This window comes from Mobula birostris, chromosome 3 (genome assembly GCF_030028105.1).
Source record: "Mobula birostris isolate sMobBir1 chromosome 3, sMobBir1.hap1, whole genome shotgun sequence".
Lineage (NCBI taxonomy): Eukaryota > Metazoa > Chordata > Chondrichthyes > Myliobatiformes > Myliobatidae > Mobula > Mobula birostris.
The window spans coordinates 174,779,780-174,801,725 of NC_092372.1; the positions used below are offsets into that span (position 1 = coordinate 174,779,780).

The following is a 21,946-nucleotide window of genomic DNA, read 5'->3' on the forward strand; positions in this document are numbered from 1 at the left end:
ATGCCAATTGTTTTCCACAAATCGTTTTTGCCTTCATATTCCCCACTATACTGTACATACATTATTTCTACTTTATATAGGCTGTGTATTTATCATATCATTCCTGCTTTTACTATATGTTAGTGTTATTTTCGGTTTTATGTGTTATTTGGTATGATTTGTTAGGTTGCTTTTTGGGTCTGGGAATGCTCAAAAATTTTTCCCATATAAATTAATGGTAATTGCTTCTGCGCTTTATGCCATTTCGGCACGAAAGGTTTCATAGGAACGCTCTACTTTAGCGGGGGAAATACGGAAGAAGGGCGGTCCCGTATGGGACAAACCAATTTAGTCCAATATACGGGATGTCCCGGCTAATACGGGATAGTTGGCAACCCTATGTTCAAGTTCAACAGTGCGTGACAGGGAATGAGAAAAGGTGCAGCTGACTCATATTGTTTCCTCACGGCCCGGTACCGGTCTGCGGCCCAGTGGTTGGGGCTGCGGGCCTACACAAAGTACATGAATTCATCTGTTACAAAGTAAAGAGCCACACATTGCACAAAAAGATAATCATCTTAACCAGTTAAGAAAGAATTCCAAAATCCACAGCCATGACATCAATTTATTTTTTGCTGCCTAACTTGTCTCGCAGTACAAATTGTCAAAAGATGAAACAATTAAAAACTCCATTATAATTTGTCCTAGTTGTCCAAAAGTATTCAATAGCTTTGAGAATATTTCAGCAGAATCAAGCACAGTAAACTCTGTTTTTGAACGGCAGAAGACACAATTTTTTTAAACTTGCGACTTCACTACCAGCACACAGGTCACCCAATGTTCGATTCTGCCTCACAAAGCTGGCTTACATGCTGTATGGTAAATTTCACAAAGCAGGAGCTGTAATTATAGCAAAATAAATAAGACAAATTTCCAACAATACCACAAATAATTTTCAAGTTTGTGGGGATATCAGATGGATCTAATCAGTATTTTTATTAAATAAGATCTCTGGCAATTAGCTTGTGTTGATGCCAATAAGTGGGATAAATATGTTATCCAGGAATGTGTTACAGGAAGTAAACTGGTTGATTGAGGTGAAATGAAATGAACTGTTATGAGTTTTAACACTTACTTCACTAGCCTTAACCTAAATTGATCTAGAGATGAGACCAGTGAAAGAGAAATTTTGGGATATCAGGACCATCATGGCTGTGCAAATAAGAAATTAAAAATCACAGTCTAATGCTGAAATATTCATTTAACACCAATTTACACAAGGATCTAAGACAGGGGTTTGCCTAGCAGATATGGTACTTGCCTTAGATCAACACTTCCCTGCATTTTTTTGCAGCAGGTGGAGAAAGTTAATGTCTGGCATAATAATCAAATTACTTCAGGAACTCGGTGGGTCAGGCAGTATCTGTGAAGGCAGAAGAATGACTGGGTCGCGCCTCTAATGTTCTTAGCCCAAAACAATGACCATCCCTCTGTCTCCGCGTATATTGCCCGACCCACTGAATTCCTCCAGTGGTGTTTTTCTTTTGCCTCAGAACTGCAGGAAGACCTGCAGTCTTTTGTGTCTTTAAGTTAACGTCTGGGATCAGGAGAGGAAATGGGTTAATAACAGAACAATAATGCAGCAAGCTGAAAGCATGGGAATGTTCAATGCACTGGATATTCTCGAGCTCAGCACAAATGCAAGCTGCTTGACAGATCACACGCACACACATCAACTAAAATAACAACAAACATTATAGAAAAAAAGAGGTCGGCTGTACAGCAGGAGAATGGCAGTTTTTAACAAACAAATTTGACAAAATAGTAAGAAATATGTCAGTGCATTTACATTGAAAATGGCTAGCAGGCAGTCTTCAGATCGCATGCCTAATATATAACATTTATACATTAATCTTCTAACATATTATACCAGCTGTTAGAGAAAAATCACAATATTTTGTTTTGCAACACACCTAGGTATTTCAACTTGACATTTTACCTGTATCCTTTACTTCCAACCACAAAGGGCAGGATGCTACAGATTGTAGGTATTTTTTGGAAAGCGTCACAATATACCAAACAATAGCTAACTGTAACAAGGGAGTAAATGACAATGTATCTGCACTCTTCTACCTATTCACGCACTTCCATTTCAAAGCCAGTTTTCTGCAAATGTAACGGTCTAATTGATTGATACGCACATCGTTAGCTAAGGAACATTAATCTTTAGTTACTGTCTCAATTCTCTGAAGCATCCACTGGAGTACAAAAATAACCTCTAGCCATATTTTAGTGGTGTCCCACCATTTCCCTGCAGTCACTAATTGCAGTTTTGAGCAGCTGGTGAAATGTACCGGGGTTCCAGCCACGAGCACTCTTTCACAGCATCCATCATACCTGCAGGAAATCATTCAAGTCTCCTCTCAGACATAAACTGTTCATTTCAGATGACTAACTACCAAACTGCTACTTGTACTGTAATTAAGAAAGTCAATTATGAAATTCCTCACTCTACAAAATAGAACAAAATATTTAAAGCCACTGTAAACTGTAAACATACACTCAATGGCCACTTTATTAGGTACAGCGATACACCTGCTCGTTAATGCAAATATTTAATTTGCAGCAGCAACTCAATGCTTAAAAGCATGCAGACATGGTCGAGAGGTTCTGTTGTTGTTCAACCCAAACATCAGAATGGGGAAGTAATACTACCTAAGTGACTTTGACCATGGAATGATTGTTGCTGCCAAATGGGTGGTTTGAGTAACTCAGAAGCTGCTAATCTCCTGGGATTTTCATGCACAGTAGTCTCTAGAGTTTACAGAGAATGATGTGAAAAGAAAAAAACATCCCATGAACAGCAGTTCTGTGGGCAAAAACACCTTGTTAGTGAGAGAGGTCAGAGGAGAATGGCCAGAATATTTCAAGCTGACAGGAAGGTGACAGTAACTCAAATAACTATGTGTTACAACAGTAATACGCAGAAGAGCATTTCTGAATGCACAACACTTTGAATCTTGAGGTGGATGGGCAAGAGCAGCAGTAGACCACACTGGGTTCCACTCTTGTACCTAATGAGGCAGCCAGTGAGTGTATGTTTAGTGGTGGAACAATAAATATATGTTTAATGGTTAAACTTTTGGCAATATTGTAACTTGTATGTTTTAGCAGACTATACTACAATGACAAGGCCAACAATTATGATTGGTAATAATAGAAAAATTTTTCTTTTCAGTGTTCTGTCTGTAATATGTTAAAAACTGTCTTATTGTTTCAACAATTATAATCTTTGTGAGCCATTTCATGTACAAATATACACTGACATCATGACAATTTTAACATCAACCCGCAAAGGCAAAAAGCAGAAGTAATAACCCAAATCCTATCAGGGAACTTAATGTAAAGGAAGCCTCAGGAGGTAGTAATCATAACATGATTGAATTCATGCTGCAATTTGAGAGGGAGAAGCTTAACTCACATGTATCAGTATCGCAATGGAATAAAGGGAATTACTGAGGCATGAGAGAAGAGCTTGCCCAGGTGGATTGGAGGAGGATACTGGTGGGGATGACATCAGAGCAGAGGTGCCTGAAGTTTCTGGGAATATTTCACATTTCACTGGTTAGATATGTCCCACAGAAGACACAGAAGAAGTTGTTCTCAAGTGGCGGGGTAAGCAGCCATGGCTGATAAGGGAAGTTAAGGACTGCCTAAAAGCCAAGGAAAGAGCATATAAGGTAGCAAAAGTGAGTGGGATGATTAGGAAGCTTTTAAAATCCTTCAAAAGGCAACCAAGAAAGCTATAAGAAGGGAAAAGATGAAATATGAGTGCAAACTAGCCAATAATATAAAGCAGAATACTAAAAGTTTTTTTCAATTATATAAAGAGTAAAAGGGAGGTGAGAGCTGATATTGGACCACTGGAAAATGATGCCGGTGAGGTAGTAATGGGGGACAAAGAAATGGCAGATGAGCTTAATGGGTACTTTGCATTAGCCTTCACAGTGGAAGACACCAGCAGTGTGTCAGAGGTCTGAGTGTTAGGGAGCAGCAGTGAGTGCCATTGCTATTATAAAGGAAAATGTGCTAGGCAAACTCAAAGGTCTTAAGATGGATAGGTCACATGGACCAGATAGACTACATCCAAGAGCTCTGAGAAAGTTTGCTGAAGAGATTACAGATGCATTGTTCATGATCTTTCAAGAATCACTTGATTCTGGCATAGTCCCTGAGGACTGGAAGATTACAAATGTCACTCCACTCTTTAAGAAGGGAAGAAGACTAAAGAGAGGAAATTATAGGCCACTTAGCCTAACCTCAGTGGTTGAGAGTGTGCTAGAGCCTATTATTAAGGATGAGGTTTCAGGGTACTTGGAGACCAATGATAAAATAAGTCGAAGTCAGCACGGTTTCTGTAAAGGGAAATCTTGCCTGACAAATCTATTAGAGTTCTTCAAGGAAGTAACAAGCAGAGTGGACAAGGGAGAGGTAGTGGATGTCACTTACTTGGATTTTCAGAAGGCATTTGATAAGGTGTTACAGATGAGGCTGCTTAACAAGATAAAATCTAATGGTGTTACATGAAAGATACTAGCACGGATAGAGGAGTGGCTGACAGGCAGGATGCAGCAAGTGTGAAGAAATGGGACTTTTTCTAGTTGGCTACCAGTGACAATTGGTGTTTCTCAGGATTGGGACTGCTACTTTTCACATTGTTTGTCAATGATTTGGATAATGGAATTGATGGCTTTGTGGCAAAGTTTGCAGATGATTTGAAGATAGGTGGAGGGATAGGTAGTACTGAGGAAGCAATGTGATTGCAGCAGGACCAACAAATTGGAAGAATGGGCAAAAAAGTGGCAGATGAAATACAGTGTTGGGAAATGTATGATAATGCATTTTGGTAAAAGGAACAATAGTACTACCTAGATGGGGAAAAGATTCAAACACCTGAGGTGCACAGGGTCTTGGCAGTCTTTGTGCAAGACTCCCAGAAGGTTAGTTTACAGTTTGAGTCTGTGGTAAAGAAGGCAAATGTAATGTTGGCATTTATTTCAAGGGGAATAGAACATAAAAGCAAGGAGATAATGGTGAGCCTTCATAAGACATTAGTCATGCCACACTTGGAGTATTGTCAACAGTTTTGGGCCCCATATCTCAGAAAGGATGCATTGTCATTGCAGAGAGTCCAGAGGAGGTTCAGAAGGACAACACATGAAGGGGTTAACATATGAGGAGCATTTGGCAGCGTTAGGACTATATTTACTGGAATTTAGAAGAATGCGGGGGGATCTCATCGAAATCAACTGAATGTTGAAAGGACTAGATACTTATGGTGAGGGTATCCAGAACTCGAGGACACAGCCTCAAAATTAAGGGGCGATCTTTTAGAGCAGAGGTAAGGAGGAATTTTTTTTAGCCAGAGAGTAGTGAATCTGTGGAATGCTCTGCCTCAGACTGCGGTGAAGGCCAAGTCCGTGGGTATATCTGAAATTGATCATTTCCTGAATGGCCAGGGAATCAAAGGATATGGCGAGAAGGCAGATGTATGGGGTTGAGTGGGATCCGGGATCAGCCATAATGATGGAATGGTGGAGCAGACTCAATGAGCTGAATGGCCTAATTCTGCTCCTGAGTCTTGTGGTCTAAGTAAAAGTAGCTGAAGAAATCACTTGACCAGACAATTGCACCTACCACATGTCAAGGCAAGTAGAATATTCTGTGGAGCCCAACAGGACGTCTGGTGGCCTGTACCATAGTGTAACTACCTCATTGGAGTATGTGTGGCTGGGTACCGACTTGGCTCGGGCAAGTCCTGAAAATAAAAAGGAAGATTAGATGTTAGAACAGTGAAAGTTATTCTCAATCAAAAAGTCCCTTACTCACTCTTCTTTCAGTTAGTCCTGACGAAGGGTCTCGGCCTGAAACGTTGACTGCACCTCTTCCTAGAGATGCTGCCTGGCCTGCTGTGTTCACCAGCAACTTTGATGTGTGTTGCTCAATCAAAAAGTGTAGTTTTTCTTAACACTTAAGAATTAAACTTGGTAATGCTTCTGAAAAAGAACTAGTTAATCTTTAGACCCTATAACAGTTCTTGCAGTGTAAGCATATTACAGGAATTCAATTAATAAAACATTTGTCTAAAAATAAATATTTCCTGAAAGTTTAATAAATCATTTTTTTGTGATTGACAGTTTTGTCCAAAATTTAAGTAATGTTTTCCAGCAGGACCGATGAAAAATAGATGTGTCAGAAACTCAGCATTCAGATTGTATTGGCACTCAAATCCGAGAGCATAGTTGTCACAGTTTCTAGACTACGTAATTACAATGCATTAACTAAAAGATATTATTGCTCATATTCACATCAATGATCAACAAAATATCCATTAGGAATAATGAGATGGAGCATCAAAAACATAACATAAAATATTCCATAGCAGTCACAAGGCACAAAGAAAATTCTGCTCAGAGTCCATTTATGACAGAAGCTCACTGGACTAACGGGACTTTATAAATTACATGCAAATTGATGGAATCAATCCACATAAATATTAAACTATACATTGCTATTACATATCCCCTTGAATTTTGGAAATCTTGGAAAGAGGTTATATATAACTATGTCAATTCCAGACTATGTATCCCAAAGTATGTATGTTCCCATATACTATCAAAGGATTATTTTCTTGCATGCATTTAAATAAAAATAAAAAAATACAATAGAATTTACAAAAAAATATTATAAACAAAGACTAACAAGCAACCAATGTACAAAAGAAGACAAACTATGCAAATAGACTAATAACACTGAGAACACAAGTTGTAATGAACTCTTGGAAGTGATTCTGTAGGTCGTAGAATCAGTTCAGAGTAGTGGTGATTGAAATTATCCAGGTGTCTGATGGTTGTAAGATAATAACTGTTCCTAAACCTGGTGGTATGGGGTCTAATGTTTCTATACCACCTGTCTGGTGGTAGTAGCAAGGGGACATGGCTGAGATGTTGTGGTCGTTGATGGTGGATACTGCTTTCTGAAATGCATTCAATGGGTGGGAGGCTTTTCTCTGTGATGGACTGGGCTGTATCCATCCACCACTTTAGGTACACTTTTCCATTCCTGGGCATTGGTGGTTCCGAACCAGGCTGTGATGCAAGCAGTCAAGATACTCTTCACTTTGCATCTATAGAAGTTTTTGGTGACTTGGCAAATCTGCACAAAATTCTAAAAAAGTAGAGGCTCTGCTGTGCCTTCTTTGTGGCGACACTTACATGCTGTTCCCAGGCCAGATCTTCTGATATGCTCACACCAAGAAATTTAAAGCTACTGACCTCTCCACCTCTGTTTTCTTAATAAGGACTGATCCATGGAACTCCCCCTTTTTCCTCCTGAAGTCAATAATCAGCTCTTTGATTTTGCTGACACTGAGTGAGGGGTTGTTGTTGTGGCTCCACTAAACCAGATTTTCCTCCTACATGCCAATTTGTCACCTCCTTTGTTTCAACCACCAACAACGGTGTCTTCAGCAAACTTAAATATGACATTGGAGCTGTATCTAGCCACACAATCTATGTACAGAGTGAGTAGAGCAGGGGGCTAAGCATACAGCTGGGTGCTGCACCTGTGCTGATGGTGATTGTGGAGGAGATACTGTTGTCAATCCACACTAACCAGGGTCTGCCAGTAAAGAAATAAAGAATTCAGTTGCACGGGGATGTACCTAGGCCCAGGACTTTGAACTTAGTGATGAGTTTTGTTTTGAATGCTGATACTCATGAAGACATCTGGCATTTCTGCACCAAGTCAACAGCATCGAACTTCCTATGCTGAGGGAATTATTATTCAGATGGAAGTGATTTCAATGAGGATTCCAGGCTAGCAATTTAAAAGGTAAAAAAAAGCAACCTGTCTTTGTTATTTTGCTTTAGTTCATATTTTCAATTGTTTTGCAATTTCATCATTTTTAATTTTTCTATTACTTACTTCAATTTATTGTGGCTTCTAAAAGACCATGAATGTAAAAGATTTGATAAAAGCACATTAATGAGGTACAACTTTGACAAAGGACATTCAGTCAGATTTGCTTCTGCCTGGGACGGTCACACTATGACATCCTAAGCCCAGCCACAGGCCACAGCGCAGTGCTGGATATTAAAGGCCAGAGCACCCTGCACTTTTTACATCTGCCCTAAGCATATGGAATATGATGGAAAATTTGGTCATAATATTCACAGCAGAAGTAGATTTTTGGATATTATAAGAATTGAAAGTTATGGGATTAGTATAGAAAGTGACAATGAGGTAAAAGAACAGCTATAATCTTACTGAATATGAAGCAGGAACACATAAATTAACCTGCTCCACTCCTGACAGTTCATACGTATTTTGTCTATGGGCAGGTTTCTAGACAGCTGGCATAGTCTTGCACAATCGAATATTTCAGAGTATATATACTCCCTTTCACAAAAGCATTAATAAGTATTTTAAAGAATTTAAACCCATTAGCAAGTTACCTACACTACCAGTCAGAATACGTTTCAATGTATTCACAACTACTATGCAGGTATATCAAAACATAATTATGAAATAATTTAGCAAGGTTTATCACATTAGCTCTAATTTTACTTGGAGGACTACAACACGAGTATGCTAATAAATCATTAGAAAAACTGCATAACACTTACAAAGGAGAAGTAAGGAAATATAACTAGAGAGAAATCATAGCTCTAGATTTTCGTCTATCCTGTCATTGCTCAGACCCTTCAATGCTCCCCCCACCAAACTTAAACTAGGTAGGATTCATAACACTGACTGTGTTTGTCAAGAGACTCTAGAAAAACAATTGTCAAGGTTCCAGCAGGGTCTCACACAAGGGAACGTAGTCACTGACTGGCCAAAACAAATCCTGTCTGCAAAACTGCTGAGGAAAACTTTCAAGTGACAGCAAAGCCATGCCTTACCGTTACCACTGTCAAAGTCAACAAGCCCTTCCAATTGTTCCAAAACTGCTTGATATAAGGAACACTCCAAAGCATTCAAACACAAAACATTCTTAATAAATTATTATAGTTGTCTAAAATTAAAATATAAAAAGGTTAAATAAAAATGCCACACATGCAAATATTTCAGAAAGAAGCAACCTATTGAAAATGAAACTATAAACATGCTGGAAAGATTCAGCAAATCAGACAGCTCCTATGGAAGGAACATTTCAGGTGGAAAACCCCTTGTTGGTTTTAATGGTCTTTGACCTGAAACACCAGCTCTGATTCTCTTCAAAAGTTCAAAGTAAATTTATTATCAGAGTTCATATATGTCACCATATACAACCCTGAGATTCATTTTCTTACGGGGATCCACAGTAAATGCAAAGAAACACAATAGAGTCAATGAAAGATTGCACATAAAGATGAACAAACAGCCAATGTGCAAAAAACAAAGTGCAAATACAAAAAAGAAAAATAAAGATAAAAATATAAATAATCAACAAATATTGAGAGCATAAGATGAGGTACCCTTGAGTTGTGGGAACAGTTCAGTGAGTCATGCTGAGTGAAGTTAACCCCTCGGGTTCAAGAACAGAATGCTTGAGGGGTAACAACTGTCCCTGAACCTGATGGTGTGAGTCCAGGGGCCCCTGTACCTGCTTCCAGATGGCAGCAAGGAGAAGATAGCATGACCTGGTTGGCATGAGTGGACGCTGCTTTCCTGCAATAATGCACCATGTAAATGTGCTCAGTGGTGAGGACAGATTTACCCACGATGGACTGGGCTGTATCTACACATTTTGTAGGATTTTCCATTCAAGAGCATTGGTGTTTCCGTACCAGGCTGTGATGCAACCAGTCAATATATTCTCCACTGTACATATATAGAAATTTGTCAAAGTTTTAGATATAATTCCAAATCTTCACAAACTTCTAAGGAAGTAGAGGCGCTGCCATGCCTTCTACGTAGTGGCACATACAGTGTGTGCTGGACCCAGCACAGATCCTCTGAAATGATAACACTGAGGAATTTAAAGTTGCTGAACCTCTCCACTTCTGATCCCCCAATGAGGACTGGCTCAGGAATCCCTGGTTTCCTCCTCCTGTAGTTAGTAATCAGCTCCTTGGTCTTGTTGAGGTTGAGTGAGAGGTTGTTGATGTGGTACCACCCAGGCAGATTTTCAGACTCCCTCCTATGCACTGATTAGTCTCCACCTTTGATTCAGCTAATGGCAGTGCTGTTGTCGGCAATCTTAAGTACGACAATGGAGCTGTGCTTAGCCTCACCGTCATAAGTATAAAGCAAGTAGAGCAGAAGGCTGAGCACACAGCCTTGTAGTGCAAGTGTGCTGATGGTAATAGTGGAGGAGATGTTGTTGCCAATCCATACTGAGTGGGGTCTGAAAGGGAGGAAATCAAGGATCTAGTTGCACAAGGAGGTTTTCAGGCCTAGGTCTAATTGTGGTGGTAGGCAAATTGGAGATCCAAGTTGCTTCTCAGGCAGGAGATGGAATGTTTGGTCACCAAGTTTTCAAAGCACTTCATCACAGTAGACATAAGAGCTACTGGACAATGGTCATTGACACAAGTTACCACGTTCCTCTGAGGCACTACCTGAAGCAGGTACGTACCTCAGACTGCCGAGAGGTTAAAGATCTCAGTCGGTTGATCAGCACAAGTCTTTAGTAATCCGGCCAGGTACCTCTTTTGGGCTGGATACTTTCTGGGGGTTCACCCTCCTGAAGGGTATTTTCAAGTCAGCCTCAGAGACTGAAATGATAGGGTCATCAGGGGCAATATTCCCTCAACTTTCAACAATCGACAGACTTTAATGAGATTGCCTCTCATTCTTCTAAATTCCAGAGAGTACAGGCCCAGAGACATCAGATGCTTGTGAAATGATAAACCTTTGGTTACCAGAATCATTTTCATGCACCCTCTCAAATGTCAACACATCTTTTTGTAGATAAGGGGTCCAAAACACTAACAATATTCCAAGTGAGGCCTCAACAGTCTCTTATGAAGCCTCAGCATTACATCCTTGTTTTTATATTCTAGTCCTCTCAAAATTAGTGTTAACATTGTATTAGCTTTCCTCACTACCAGTTCAACCTACAAGTTAACTTTTAGGGAATCCAGCACTTGGACACCCAAGTCCCTTTGCACTTCAGACCTTTGAATTTTCTTCCTGTTTAGAAAATAGTCTATGCTTTTATTCCTTCTACCAAAGTGCATAACCGTGCACTTCCCGACACTATATTCCATTTGCCACTTATTTGCCCATTCTTCAAGTCATTCTGGAGCCTCCCTGGTTCATCGAAATTACTTACCTCTCCACTTATCTTCATATCATCCACAAACTTAGCCCAAAGCCATCAATTTCATCACACAAATCATTGACATACAACATAAAAAAAGGTCCCAACACTGACCCATGTGGAACACCACTAGTCACCATCAGAAAAGACTCCCTTTATTCCCACTCTTTGCCTCCTGCTGATCAGACAATGCTTTATCCATGCTTGTATCTATCATGTAAATCCATGGGTTCTTAGCTTGCTAAGCAGCACCTTGTCAAAGGCCCTCTGAAAATACAAGTACACAACATCAAGCAATTTTCCTGTGTCTATATTGCCTGTTATTTCCTCAAAAATTTTCAACAGATTTGTCAGGCAAGATTTTCGCTAAAGGAAACCACAATGACTTTGGCTTATTTTATCATCTGCCTCCAAGTACTCAAAAAACATTATCCTTAATAATGGACTCCAACATCTTTCCAACCACTGATGTCAGGCTAACTGGCCTATAATTTCCTTTCTTCTGCTTCTGTCCCTTCTTAAAAAGTGGAGTGACATTTGCAAATTTCCAGTCCTCCAGAAACATTCCAGAATCTAGAGATTCCAGAAAGATCATTACTAATGCCTCCACAAACTCTTCGGTTTCCTCTCTCAGAATCCACCTAGTCCAGGTAATTTATCTACCTTCAGACCTTTCAGCTTCACAAGTACCTTATACCTAGTAATAACAACTGCACTCATACCTGCCCTCTGACACTCTTGAACTTCCAGCATACTGTTACTGTCTTCCACAGAGAAGACTGACGCAAAATAATTATTCAGTTTTCCACCATTACTAACACTCCAGTGTCATTTTCCAGCAGTTTGATATTTACCCTCGCCTCTCTTTTACTCTTTCTATATCTGGGAAAAACCTTAGGTATCCTTTTTGACATTATTGGCTAGCACACCTTCATATTTCATCTTTTCCCTCCTTATGGCTCTTTAGTTAGAACCATAGAACCACAGAACACTACAGCACAGAAAACAGGCCATTCAGCCCTTCTAGACTGTGCCAAAACATTATTCCGCTAGTCCCATTGACCTGCATCCAGTCCATAACCCTCCAGTCCTCTCCCATCCATGTACCTATCCAATTGATTCTTAAAACTTAAGAGTGAGCCCGCATTTACCACGTCAGATGGCAGCTTGTTCCACATTCCCACCACTCTGAGTGAAGTTCCCCCTAATGTTCCCCTTAAACCTTTCCCCTTTCACCCTAAAGCCATGTCCTCTTTTTGTTGCCTTCTATTGGTTGTTAAAAGCTTCCCAGTACTCAAACTTCCCACTAATTTTTGCTCTATTATATGCCCTCTTTTCTACTTTACTGTTGGCTTTGACTTCCCTTGTCAGCCATGGTTGTGTTATCTTGCTTTTAAAATACTTCCTCGTGACGTATCTATCCTATGCCTTCCAAATTACTCCCAAATACTATAGCCATTGCTGCTTTGTCATCATACCTGCTCATGTCTTCTTTCAATCAACTTTGGCCAGCTCCTCTCACATGCCTTGATTATGACCTTTACTCCACTGACTTTAGCTTCACTCTCTCAAATTGAAGGGTGAATTTTATCATATTATAATCACTGCCTCCCAAGGGTTTCTTTACCTTAAGCTCGCTACTCAAATCTGGTTCATTCCACAACACCCAATCCAGAATAGCTGATCCACGAGTGGACGAGTGGACACAAGCTGCTCCAAAAAGCCATCTTGTAGGCATTCCACAAATTTTCTCTTGGGAAACAAAATCAGCACCAATTTAATTTTCCCAATTTACCTGCATATTGAAGTACCCCATGCCTATCATAACATTGCCCTTTTGATACATTTTCTATCTCCAGTTTTAATTTGTAGCCCACATCCTGGCTTCCGTTCGGAGGCCAGTAATTAGTGCCGTGATACGTATTATGATCAGTATTATTAAAGATCCCACCCATCCATCCATCCATCATCCCCTCTGACTTTCTACCATCAGGCAGGAGACTGGTTAATCTGTTCCGTACTTTACAATATTTAATATTAATGCATTTTATTTTGTTAATCATGTGTGACTCATCTGTAGATTTTATCCTTCATAAGTTATCATGTGTTATGTGTATTACTGTGCTTTACACTCTGGTTTGAGGAAATGTCATCTCATTTCTATACACATTATATAGTTATATACATTGAATACATGTTAAATGACAAACTTGACTTGACCACTGTAAAGTATGATAGAGGTAACATCATGCTATGGGGATGCTTTACAGCAGCAGGGACTGGAAATCTGGTCAGTATTGGTGGGAAGATGAATATTGTTAAATAGAGAGAGATCCTAGATAATAACCTGCTAGCCTCTGCCAGAAAGCTTAAACTGGGGAGGAAGTTCATCTTTCAGCACACTGTCAGAGCAACAATGGAGTGGCTTCATATGAAGAAAGCTGATGTCAGAGTCCTAACCTTAATCCAATTGAACATCTCTGGCAAGATCTCAAGGCTGCTCCCAAATAACCTGAACAATTTTGCAAGGAGGAATGGGCAAACCTTGATCCATCACGTTGTGAAATGCTGATAGAGACTTATCCAAAAAGATCACTGGCTGTAATAACTGTGAGAGGTGGTACAGCTAAGTACTAAGCAAAGAGGGGCGGATACTTTCGAACTGCTGACATTTTAGTTTTTGCATTTTTAGTTTTTCATGCTTTACAATTTTCTTGGGTTCTTTTGGATCTACTCTAAGAAAGGAGCATGTGATTGACAAATGTAAATTCTCAGTTAATCAAAACTCCGATTGTAAGACTCATTTATATGAACAGAGGGTTGGAGGCTAAATACTTTTTCAAGGCACTACACAACTCCCATCTGGGTCTTCTTACCCTTGCAGTTCCTTAACTCTATCCACAAGGATTCTACGTCTTCTGATCCTCTGTAACCTCTTTTGAAATATTTGATTTCACTTTTTTCATCAATGAGGAATGTTTGATGGCTTTGGGTCTGTACTTGCTGGGACTCTGAAGGATGGGGGGGGGATCTCATTGAAACCTTTTGAATGTTGAAAGGCCTTGACAGAGTAGATGTGGAAAGGATGTTTCCCACGGTTGGACAGTCTAGGATAAGAGGGCACAGCCTCAAGATAGAGGGGCGCCCTTTCAAAACAGAGATGCAGAGAAATTTCTTTAGCCAAAGGATAGTTGTCACGTACCCCGTGACAGGTTAAAGAACCAACAGAAATGGAAAGTACCTTAGAGTATGGTGTTGCTGTCAACTAATGCTATTTATTAGTACCTACACAATACAGTAATATAACTTCAGATATATCAAACAGGTTAGCAATGATTATATATACATAAGTGTGGAAATATAAAAAACAATTTTCTTCAAGCCTAGGGGTAAGTGGATACAGTCTTACAGTGATGGGTAAAGTTCAGTTCATGGTATTTAGTTGAGTAGTGATGGAGAGAGAGGTGTTGTGGTTGTTCAAGTAAGCGGATACCGTCGATTCTTCCCATTGTCCTCCAAGATCCTTTAGAAGTCCCCGAATGTGACCACAACAAGGGGACCGTTTTCTGTGGTGGAGTTATCAACCCAGGCGAGGGTTGGACACACTAATAACTTCCCACCGGCAACACCCTTTTCACACTGCGAGAGCCACTGATCGATCCTCCAAAAACTCACCTTTCTGTGGGCACAACAAAGCTCATCCAATGTCCAAAACCATGTGTGTCTAACAACTAGCTGACCTTGTATTTATCTCAGCATGCTGAACACCAACTGTCCATCAAGTAGCTCCTCCCTTCTCTCTCTGTAGGAGCTCAAAAGCTGGCAGTGTCCTTGCAGAAATTCCAACTGTGACCAGTCTTCCCTTCTCTCTCTCTCTCAACAACACGTTGTTTATGCTGTACAGCTCTCTCTCTCTTTTTAAGAGCACAGTTCATAAGGGATAGTTCAGGATCCATTCACAGTGGTGAATTTTTGGAATTTGTTGCCACAGGCAGCTGTGGAGACCAGGTTGTCGGGTCTATTTAAGGCAGAGATTGATAGGTTCTTGATTGGACATGGCATCAAAGGTTAGGGGACAAGGCCAGGAACTGGGGTTGAGGAGGAGAAAGAAAAAAAGGATCAGCCATGATTGAATGGCAGAGCAGACTTGATGGGACAGATAGCCTAATTCTGCTCCTATGTCTTATGGTCTTATAGCCCCACTACCCCCTCTACCCACCTGCCTGTCCCTTTGATACAATGTATGTCCTTGGATGTTAAGCTCCCAGTTATAATCTTCTTTCAGCCATGACTCAGTGATGCCCGCAACATCATATCTGCCAGCCTCTAACTGCGCTACAAGATCATCTACCTTATTCCATACACAGCATGCATTCAAATATAACACCTTCTGTCCTGTATTCATCACCCTTTTTGGTTTTGTCCCCATCTCACTGCAACTCATCCCGCTGGCTGCAATTTTGCCTTATTATCTGCCTGTCTTTCCTGACAGTTTTACAATACACTGCCTCTGCTTGTATACCCAAATGCCCCATCCTCAGCCCTATCACTTAGCCCCCTGCCAAATTAGTTTTAACCTTCCTGAACAGTTCCAGCAAAGCTGCCCACGAGGATATTGGTTCCCCTCTGGTTCAGGTGCAAACTGTCCCTTTTATAGATGTTATATCTTCCCCAGAAGAGATCCCAATGATCCAGAAATCTGAAATCCTGCCCCCTGCACCAGTTCCCCAGCTGCGCATTTATCTGCCAGATTATTTCTTATTACCCTCACTGGCACGTGGCGCAGGCAGCAATGCAAAGATTACCACCCTAGATGTCCTGCTTTTCAGCTTTCTACCTAGCTCCCTAAATTCTCTCTTCAAGACCTCATCCCTTTTCCTACTTTTGTCATTGTTGCCAATATACATTAAGACTTCTGGCAGCTCACCCTCCTCCTTTAGAAAGCCGTGAACCTTATCCAAGATATCTCTCACCCTGGCACCAGGGACGCAACATACCATCAGGGTGTCTCTATTACGTCCACAGAATCTAGTGCCTACTCCTCTAACTAAGGAATCACCCATCACTACTGCAGTCCTCTCCTTTCCCTTTTCCCTTCTGAGCCACAGTGCCAGAGACCCAGTTGCTGCAACCCTTCTAGTTAGTTCATCCCTCCCCAAAAGTATCCAAAGTGGTATAGTTATTATTGAGGGGAATGGCCACTGGGGTACTCATCATACCCTTCAATTAATAAATAGTTATTACTCAGGGTAATACAATTTATTTATTAATTGAAGGTCATAATGAAATACAGTAAAACAAAGAAAAACTCTCATGCTTTGTAAACTTTTTCTCATCTGTCTTCATTACAAATCTATAAACACTGGCCAGATTAATTTTGCATCCAGATGAAATATGCATCCTAATTGTTATTAGACAATCCCAAAGTTCCACTTTTAGTCTGTTTCCGGATTTGCATTTGATTCAATCCATCAGACTGAATCCATATTCCCAATCAGCACTAGAAGTTTGAAATGTTCCAATGATGTCAACAAGAAATGACAGTTCTTCAAATTCTTTTTTTCTAAGCACGTAGTTCAACATATCAGTGAATGTCTTAACTTTCTCAGGAGTAACAAATTTGCAATCACAGTATTGCTATGATATTTTTCAGGCTACTCTTTCTTTACAGTTTGTAATAGTAGCTGAGTATTCTTTGGTCCGTCATACAACATGTTCTTTTCCAAATTCCAAATAGGTGGCGTTTGCAAGAGCAACAGGGTCAAAATCTTGTTATCATCTTAACTCATAGTCAGGAAATGTATTATCCAAGTGAACACACACACACTGAATGAATCGAATAATAGGTAAAATTATATTAGCATTAAATAAAGGAAAACCCCAGTTGCATAACAAAAGGCGATGTATGTGGAAGCATTTCAGTTATTACGCACACGTGCAGCTTAGAGGGAACAACGGTCAAGGGCTGTGAGTGCTTGTGAAGGTACCTCCCATGTTTTGTCCATCAAATATAACATAAAAGGCATTGAGCTCATCTGGGAGCAAAACCATCACTTAGATTCACTTTCCACAGATGATGCCCAACTTTCCACTGTTTTCAACATTTCCTGCTTTTATTTCAGATTTGCAGTTTTCTGTTTAACATTTAATGTATTCTTATCCCCCATCCGTACAGCTGTAAAATTTCCATTGGGATGTGTGGGAACGTGGCCATGAATGATTTTGAAGATAATGTAGCAGGTCTAATCTGACAAAAATTATGTGGCTGATTCCTCAGCAGACATGCTCCAGCAACGGACTCAATTTGATGCCTAGCAGAAGAAAACAGTGATCATTTACTTGCCTGAAACCTGTCAATCAGTTTGAAACTTCCATATCCAGATGTGTAGGCAAAGCCCCACACTTAATTGTGTTTACTGGGAATAATGCCAACATAAATGACTCAGCCCATTCTCTTCAGACAGTGGTTGTTATCCCAAGGAGTCCCTACAAAGTAGTGCTCAACATGCTTAATGGGCAGTTAAGAGCTGCATTCAAGCTGTTCTTGAATATAGGTGACATTTGTTCAGAACAGGTTCAAAAGATTTCTACACCAAAAAGACAGAGTGAGCAAGGTTAGTTTTAAATAATTAGATATCTTCTTCTCCCCAATTATTACTGATACTTTCTGAAAAGAAAACTAAATTCCAATTCCCATGCAACAGTGTGATTTGATTTTATGCTCTCTGAATAACTCATCCATGACTCTGTTCTACTTAGTTAACAACTACATGACGGTATCACTTCCCTACTCCATTTCCAATATGTCACAAGTTGGAATGCAGCCTGACACATCCTTGAATTTTACTTGCGAAAATAAATAAAAAGCCATCAATCTGATTGAGATGGTTCAAAAGATAGCCATTTTGTAAAACATGTTTCCTGAAAGGGATTCATCTATCTTTATCTCTCCAAGCTTTTTGAGCTGATGATTATACCTGGGTGACAGGGCAGACTTTAACTGTTCAAATTCACTCTCAGCTTTTTAATTCATGTCACTTCTGTAACCTTTGGACAATAGCTCACTGCTAGAACACTCAACTATAATCAATAACTGAAAAGTATGAAATTTTGCTTTGGAGACTGACATATAACATCAAAAAGCAGCTGAAGGTCAAAGAATGATTCAGAAACAGCAGTTGTCCTTTGAGATCTTCCAGACACTAACATGTCCCTTTGAGTTATTGATTTAAATCATCTGACAATTCAGGGTGCAAGATTGTACACATTTAAACGTATTAACATTCAAAGATGTAAATGTTGTCTTTATTTCACATCTCGTTCATACCATTACACAAATATCCAAGAGTAAGGACAAGCTATTAAGTCTAAACAAAACATCTCGCTACAGGTAAACAAAGGATAAGATTACGCTGCACAATTGGTATAATAACTTCAAGCCCTGGTTCCTAAATTGTTGCCAGGACAACACTGCAGGAAAATATGCCTTTGAAAGGATAAATCTTCAGATGACATTAGAAGTGAACATTTTAAAGGTTTACATGAAATGCAAAACTAAAATTTCCTCCCTCATTTAAGCTATCAAATTGGTCAGTAAGTTTATTGATCATCACAGGCACACCCATTCTTGGTTCGCAGAATCAGAATTAGGTTTATTATCACTGACATACTGTATGTCATGAAACTTAGAAACATAGAAAACCTACAGCACAGTACAGGCCCTTTGGCCCACAAAGCTGTGCCGAACATGTCCTTGCCTGAGAAATTACCTAGGGTTACCCATAGCCCTTTATTTTTCTGAGCTCCACATACCTGTCCAGGAGTCTCTTAAAAGAACCTATCGTATCCACTTCCACCACAGTCGCCGGCAGCCCATTCCACGCACTCAACACTCTCTGCGTAAAAAACTATAATCAATACCCAATATCTCCTCTGTACCTACTTCCAAGCACCTTAAAACAGTGCTTGAAGAGTGGATAGGGGAGAACCAGTGGATGTGGTATATTTGGATTTTCAAAAGGCTTTTGACAAGGTCCCACACAGGAGATCAGTGTGCAAACTTAAAGCACACAGTATTGGGGGTATGGTATTGATGTGGATAGAGAATTGGTTGGCAGACAGGAAGCAAAGAGTGGGAATAAACGGGACCTTTTAAGAATGGCAGGCAGTGACTAGTGGGGTACCTCACGGCTCAGTGCTGGGACCCCAGTTGTTTACAATATATATTAATGACTTAGACAAGGGAATTAAGTGCAGCATCTCCAAGTTTGCAGATGACACGAAGCTGGGCGGCAGTGTTAGCTGTGAGGAGGATGCTAAGAGGATGCAGGGTGACTTGGATAGGTTAGGTGAGTGGGCAACTTCATGGCAGATGCAATTTAATGTGGATAAATGTGAGGTTATCCACTTTGGTGGCAAAAACAGGAAAACAGGTTATTATCTGAATGGTGACCGATTAGGAAAAGGGGAGGTGCAACGAGACCTGGGTGTCATTATACACCAGTCATTGAAAGTGGGCATGCAGGTACAGCAGGCAGTGAAAAAGGCGAATGGTATGCTGGCATTCATAGCAAGAAGATTCGAGTACAGGAGAAGGGAGGTACTACTGTAGTTGTACAAGGCCTTGGTGAGACCACACCTGGAGTATTGTGTGCAGTTTTGGTCCCCTAATCTGAGGAAAGACATTCTTGCCACAGACGGAGTACTAAGAAGGTTCACCAGATTGATTCCTGGGATGGCAGGAATTTCATATGAAGAAAGACTGGATCAACTACGCTTATACTCACTCGAATTTAGAAGATTGAGGGGGGATCTTATTGAAACGTATAACATTCTAAAGGGATTGGACAGGCTAGATGCAGGAAGATTGTTCCCGATGTTGGGGAAGTCCAGAACGAGGGGTCACAGTTTAAGGATAAAGGGGAAGCCTTTTAGGACCGAGATGAGGAAAAACTTCTTCACACAGAGAGTGGTGAATCTGTGGAATTCTCTGCCACAGGAAACAGTTGAGGCCAGTTCATTGGCTATATTTAAGAGGGAGTTAGATATAGCCCTTGTGGCTAAAGGGATCAGAGGGTATGAGGAGAAGGCAGGTACAGGGTTCTGAGTTGGATGATCAGCCATGATCATACTGAATGACGGTGCAGACTCGAAGGGCCGAATGGCCTACTCCTGCACCTATTTTCTATGCTTCTATGTGCCCTCTCGTGCTAGCCATTTCAGCCCTCGGAAAAACCCTCTGACTATCCACACGATCAATGCCTCTCAAACTTTGTTATTTTGTGGCAGCAGTACAGTGCAATAAATATAAATCACAAAAATAAATGATACACACATATATAAATGTGTAATGTGTAATTATGAACATGTGTATTGTAATTTCTTATTATATTGAAAAAAAAATATATCTACATCTACAGATTGAGTGTGTGTCTTTAGGCTCCTGTACCTCCTCCCTGATGGAAGCAATGAGAAGAGGGTATGCCCTGGGTGGTGGGGATCCTTAATAATGGATACTACCTTTTTGAGGCATCGCCTTTTGAAGTTGTCCTCAATAGTGGGAAAGCTAATGCCCAGAGCAAGCTGAGTTTACAACCCTCTGCAGTTTTTTCTGATCCTGTGCAGTGGCACCTCCAAACCATACACTAATATAGCCAGTTAGAATCTTCTCCGTGGTACATCTGTAGAAATTTGCTGAAGTCTTGGATGAGAAAGGATCTAGTGCTTTCTCACCATATATGATGAATAAACTCTTCTCGGACTTCCAGTCAGGTATAGGTATCAATTTTAACTGATGTTTCAAGGACAAACTCTGCCATCTTCATCAGAGATGATGCCTCGGCATGTCTAATCTGGTGGTATTTATATCCCTGTCGTCCCTCCTGATTGGTTAGTCCTCATCCAATCAGGTTTCTGCCGTCCCACCTGATTTACAATTGAATTCCGGTTGTTACTTCAAGCGAGACCTTCCTCTTTGTTAAAATTCTTTTCCTCTAGTTTTATTTCAATGGCTTCCTTCAATTGGTGGTCCCAAAAGCCACTGGTGTGGCACAGTAGTTTTGTGCCATCGAAGTCAATCCTATTGCCATTGTGAATGCAATGTTCTGCTACCACCGATTTCACCGCGTAACCCAAACATCCTATGCTCCTTGATGCAGGTTTCCACTGTACACCCCATCTAGCCAATATATGCTGCTCTGCAATCACAGGGAATCCCGTAAATGCCAGATGTCCTGAGTTCCAAGTCATCTTTGACCCACATAATCTGTGATTTGAGGTTCCTTACGGGTTTGTGGATGGCATTAATCCATTATTTCTGGTGATCCTCCCAGGAACCATGGAAATACCAAGAAGACAGGTGATAGCAACGGGTTCCTCCTCATTGTTAGATTTCCTGGTTTCTCCATCGGCCCCTTTAAGGGCCTGATAGATTTCATTCACCTTGTAGCAATTCTGTCGGAAGATCGTGTGTAATGAGAGAGGAGAAGATGGCAGCGCGACGCAGCTCGCAGCGGCCACTCCGGTGGTGATGTCTGTTATCTGTCAAGTAGGATGCCATGCACAATCCTGATTTGATGGAGACAGATGAGACAGCATGGAGGAACATCTGGTGAAATTTCTGAAAAAAATGCCTGCTTCACTGCTGCTGCTACTGTGTGA

The 21,946-nt window shown here is 40.5% G+C and overlaps 1 protein-coding gene across 6 annotated transcripts in view; it reads right to left on the reverse strand.

The window, feature by feature from the left end:
- The window catches only part of cdk14 (cyclin dependent kinase 14), a 633,043-nt gene that overhangs the window by 284,461 nt on the left and 326,636 nt on the right, over positions 1 to 21,946 (reverse strand). For all 6 annotated transcript variants that reach the window (XR_011885468.1, XM_072253720.1, XM_072253724.1 and 3 more), the window contains one exon: positions 5,677 to 5,797. Coding sequence is in view for 5 of the 6 variants with exons in the window: in XM_072253720.1 (XP_072109821.1) it covers positions 5,677 to 5,797 (121 nt within the window). In the remaining variant the exon portion in view is untranslated. The remainder of the gene's footprint in view (positions 1 to 5,676; positions 5,798 to 21,946) is intronic.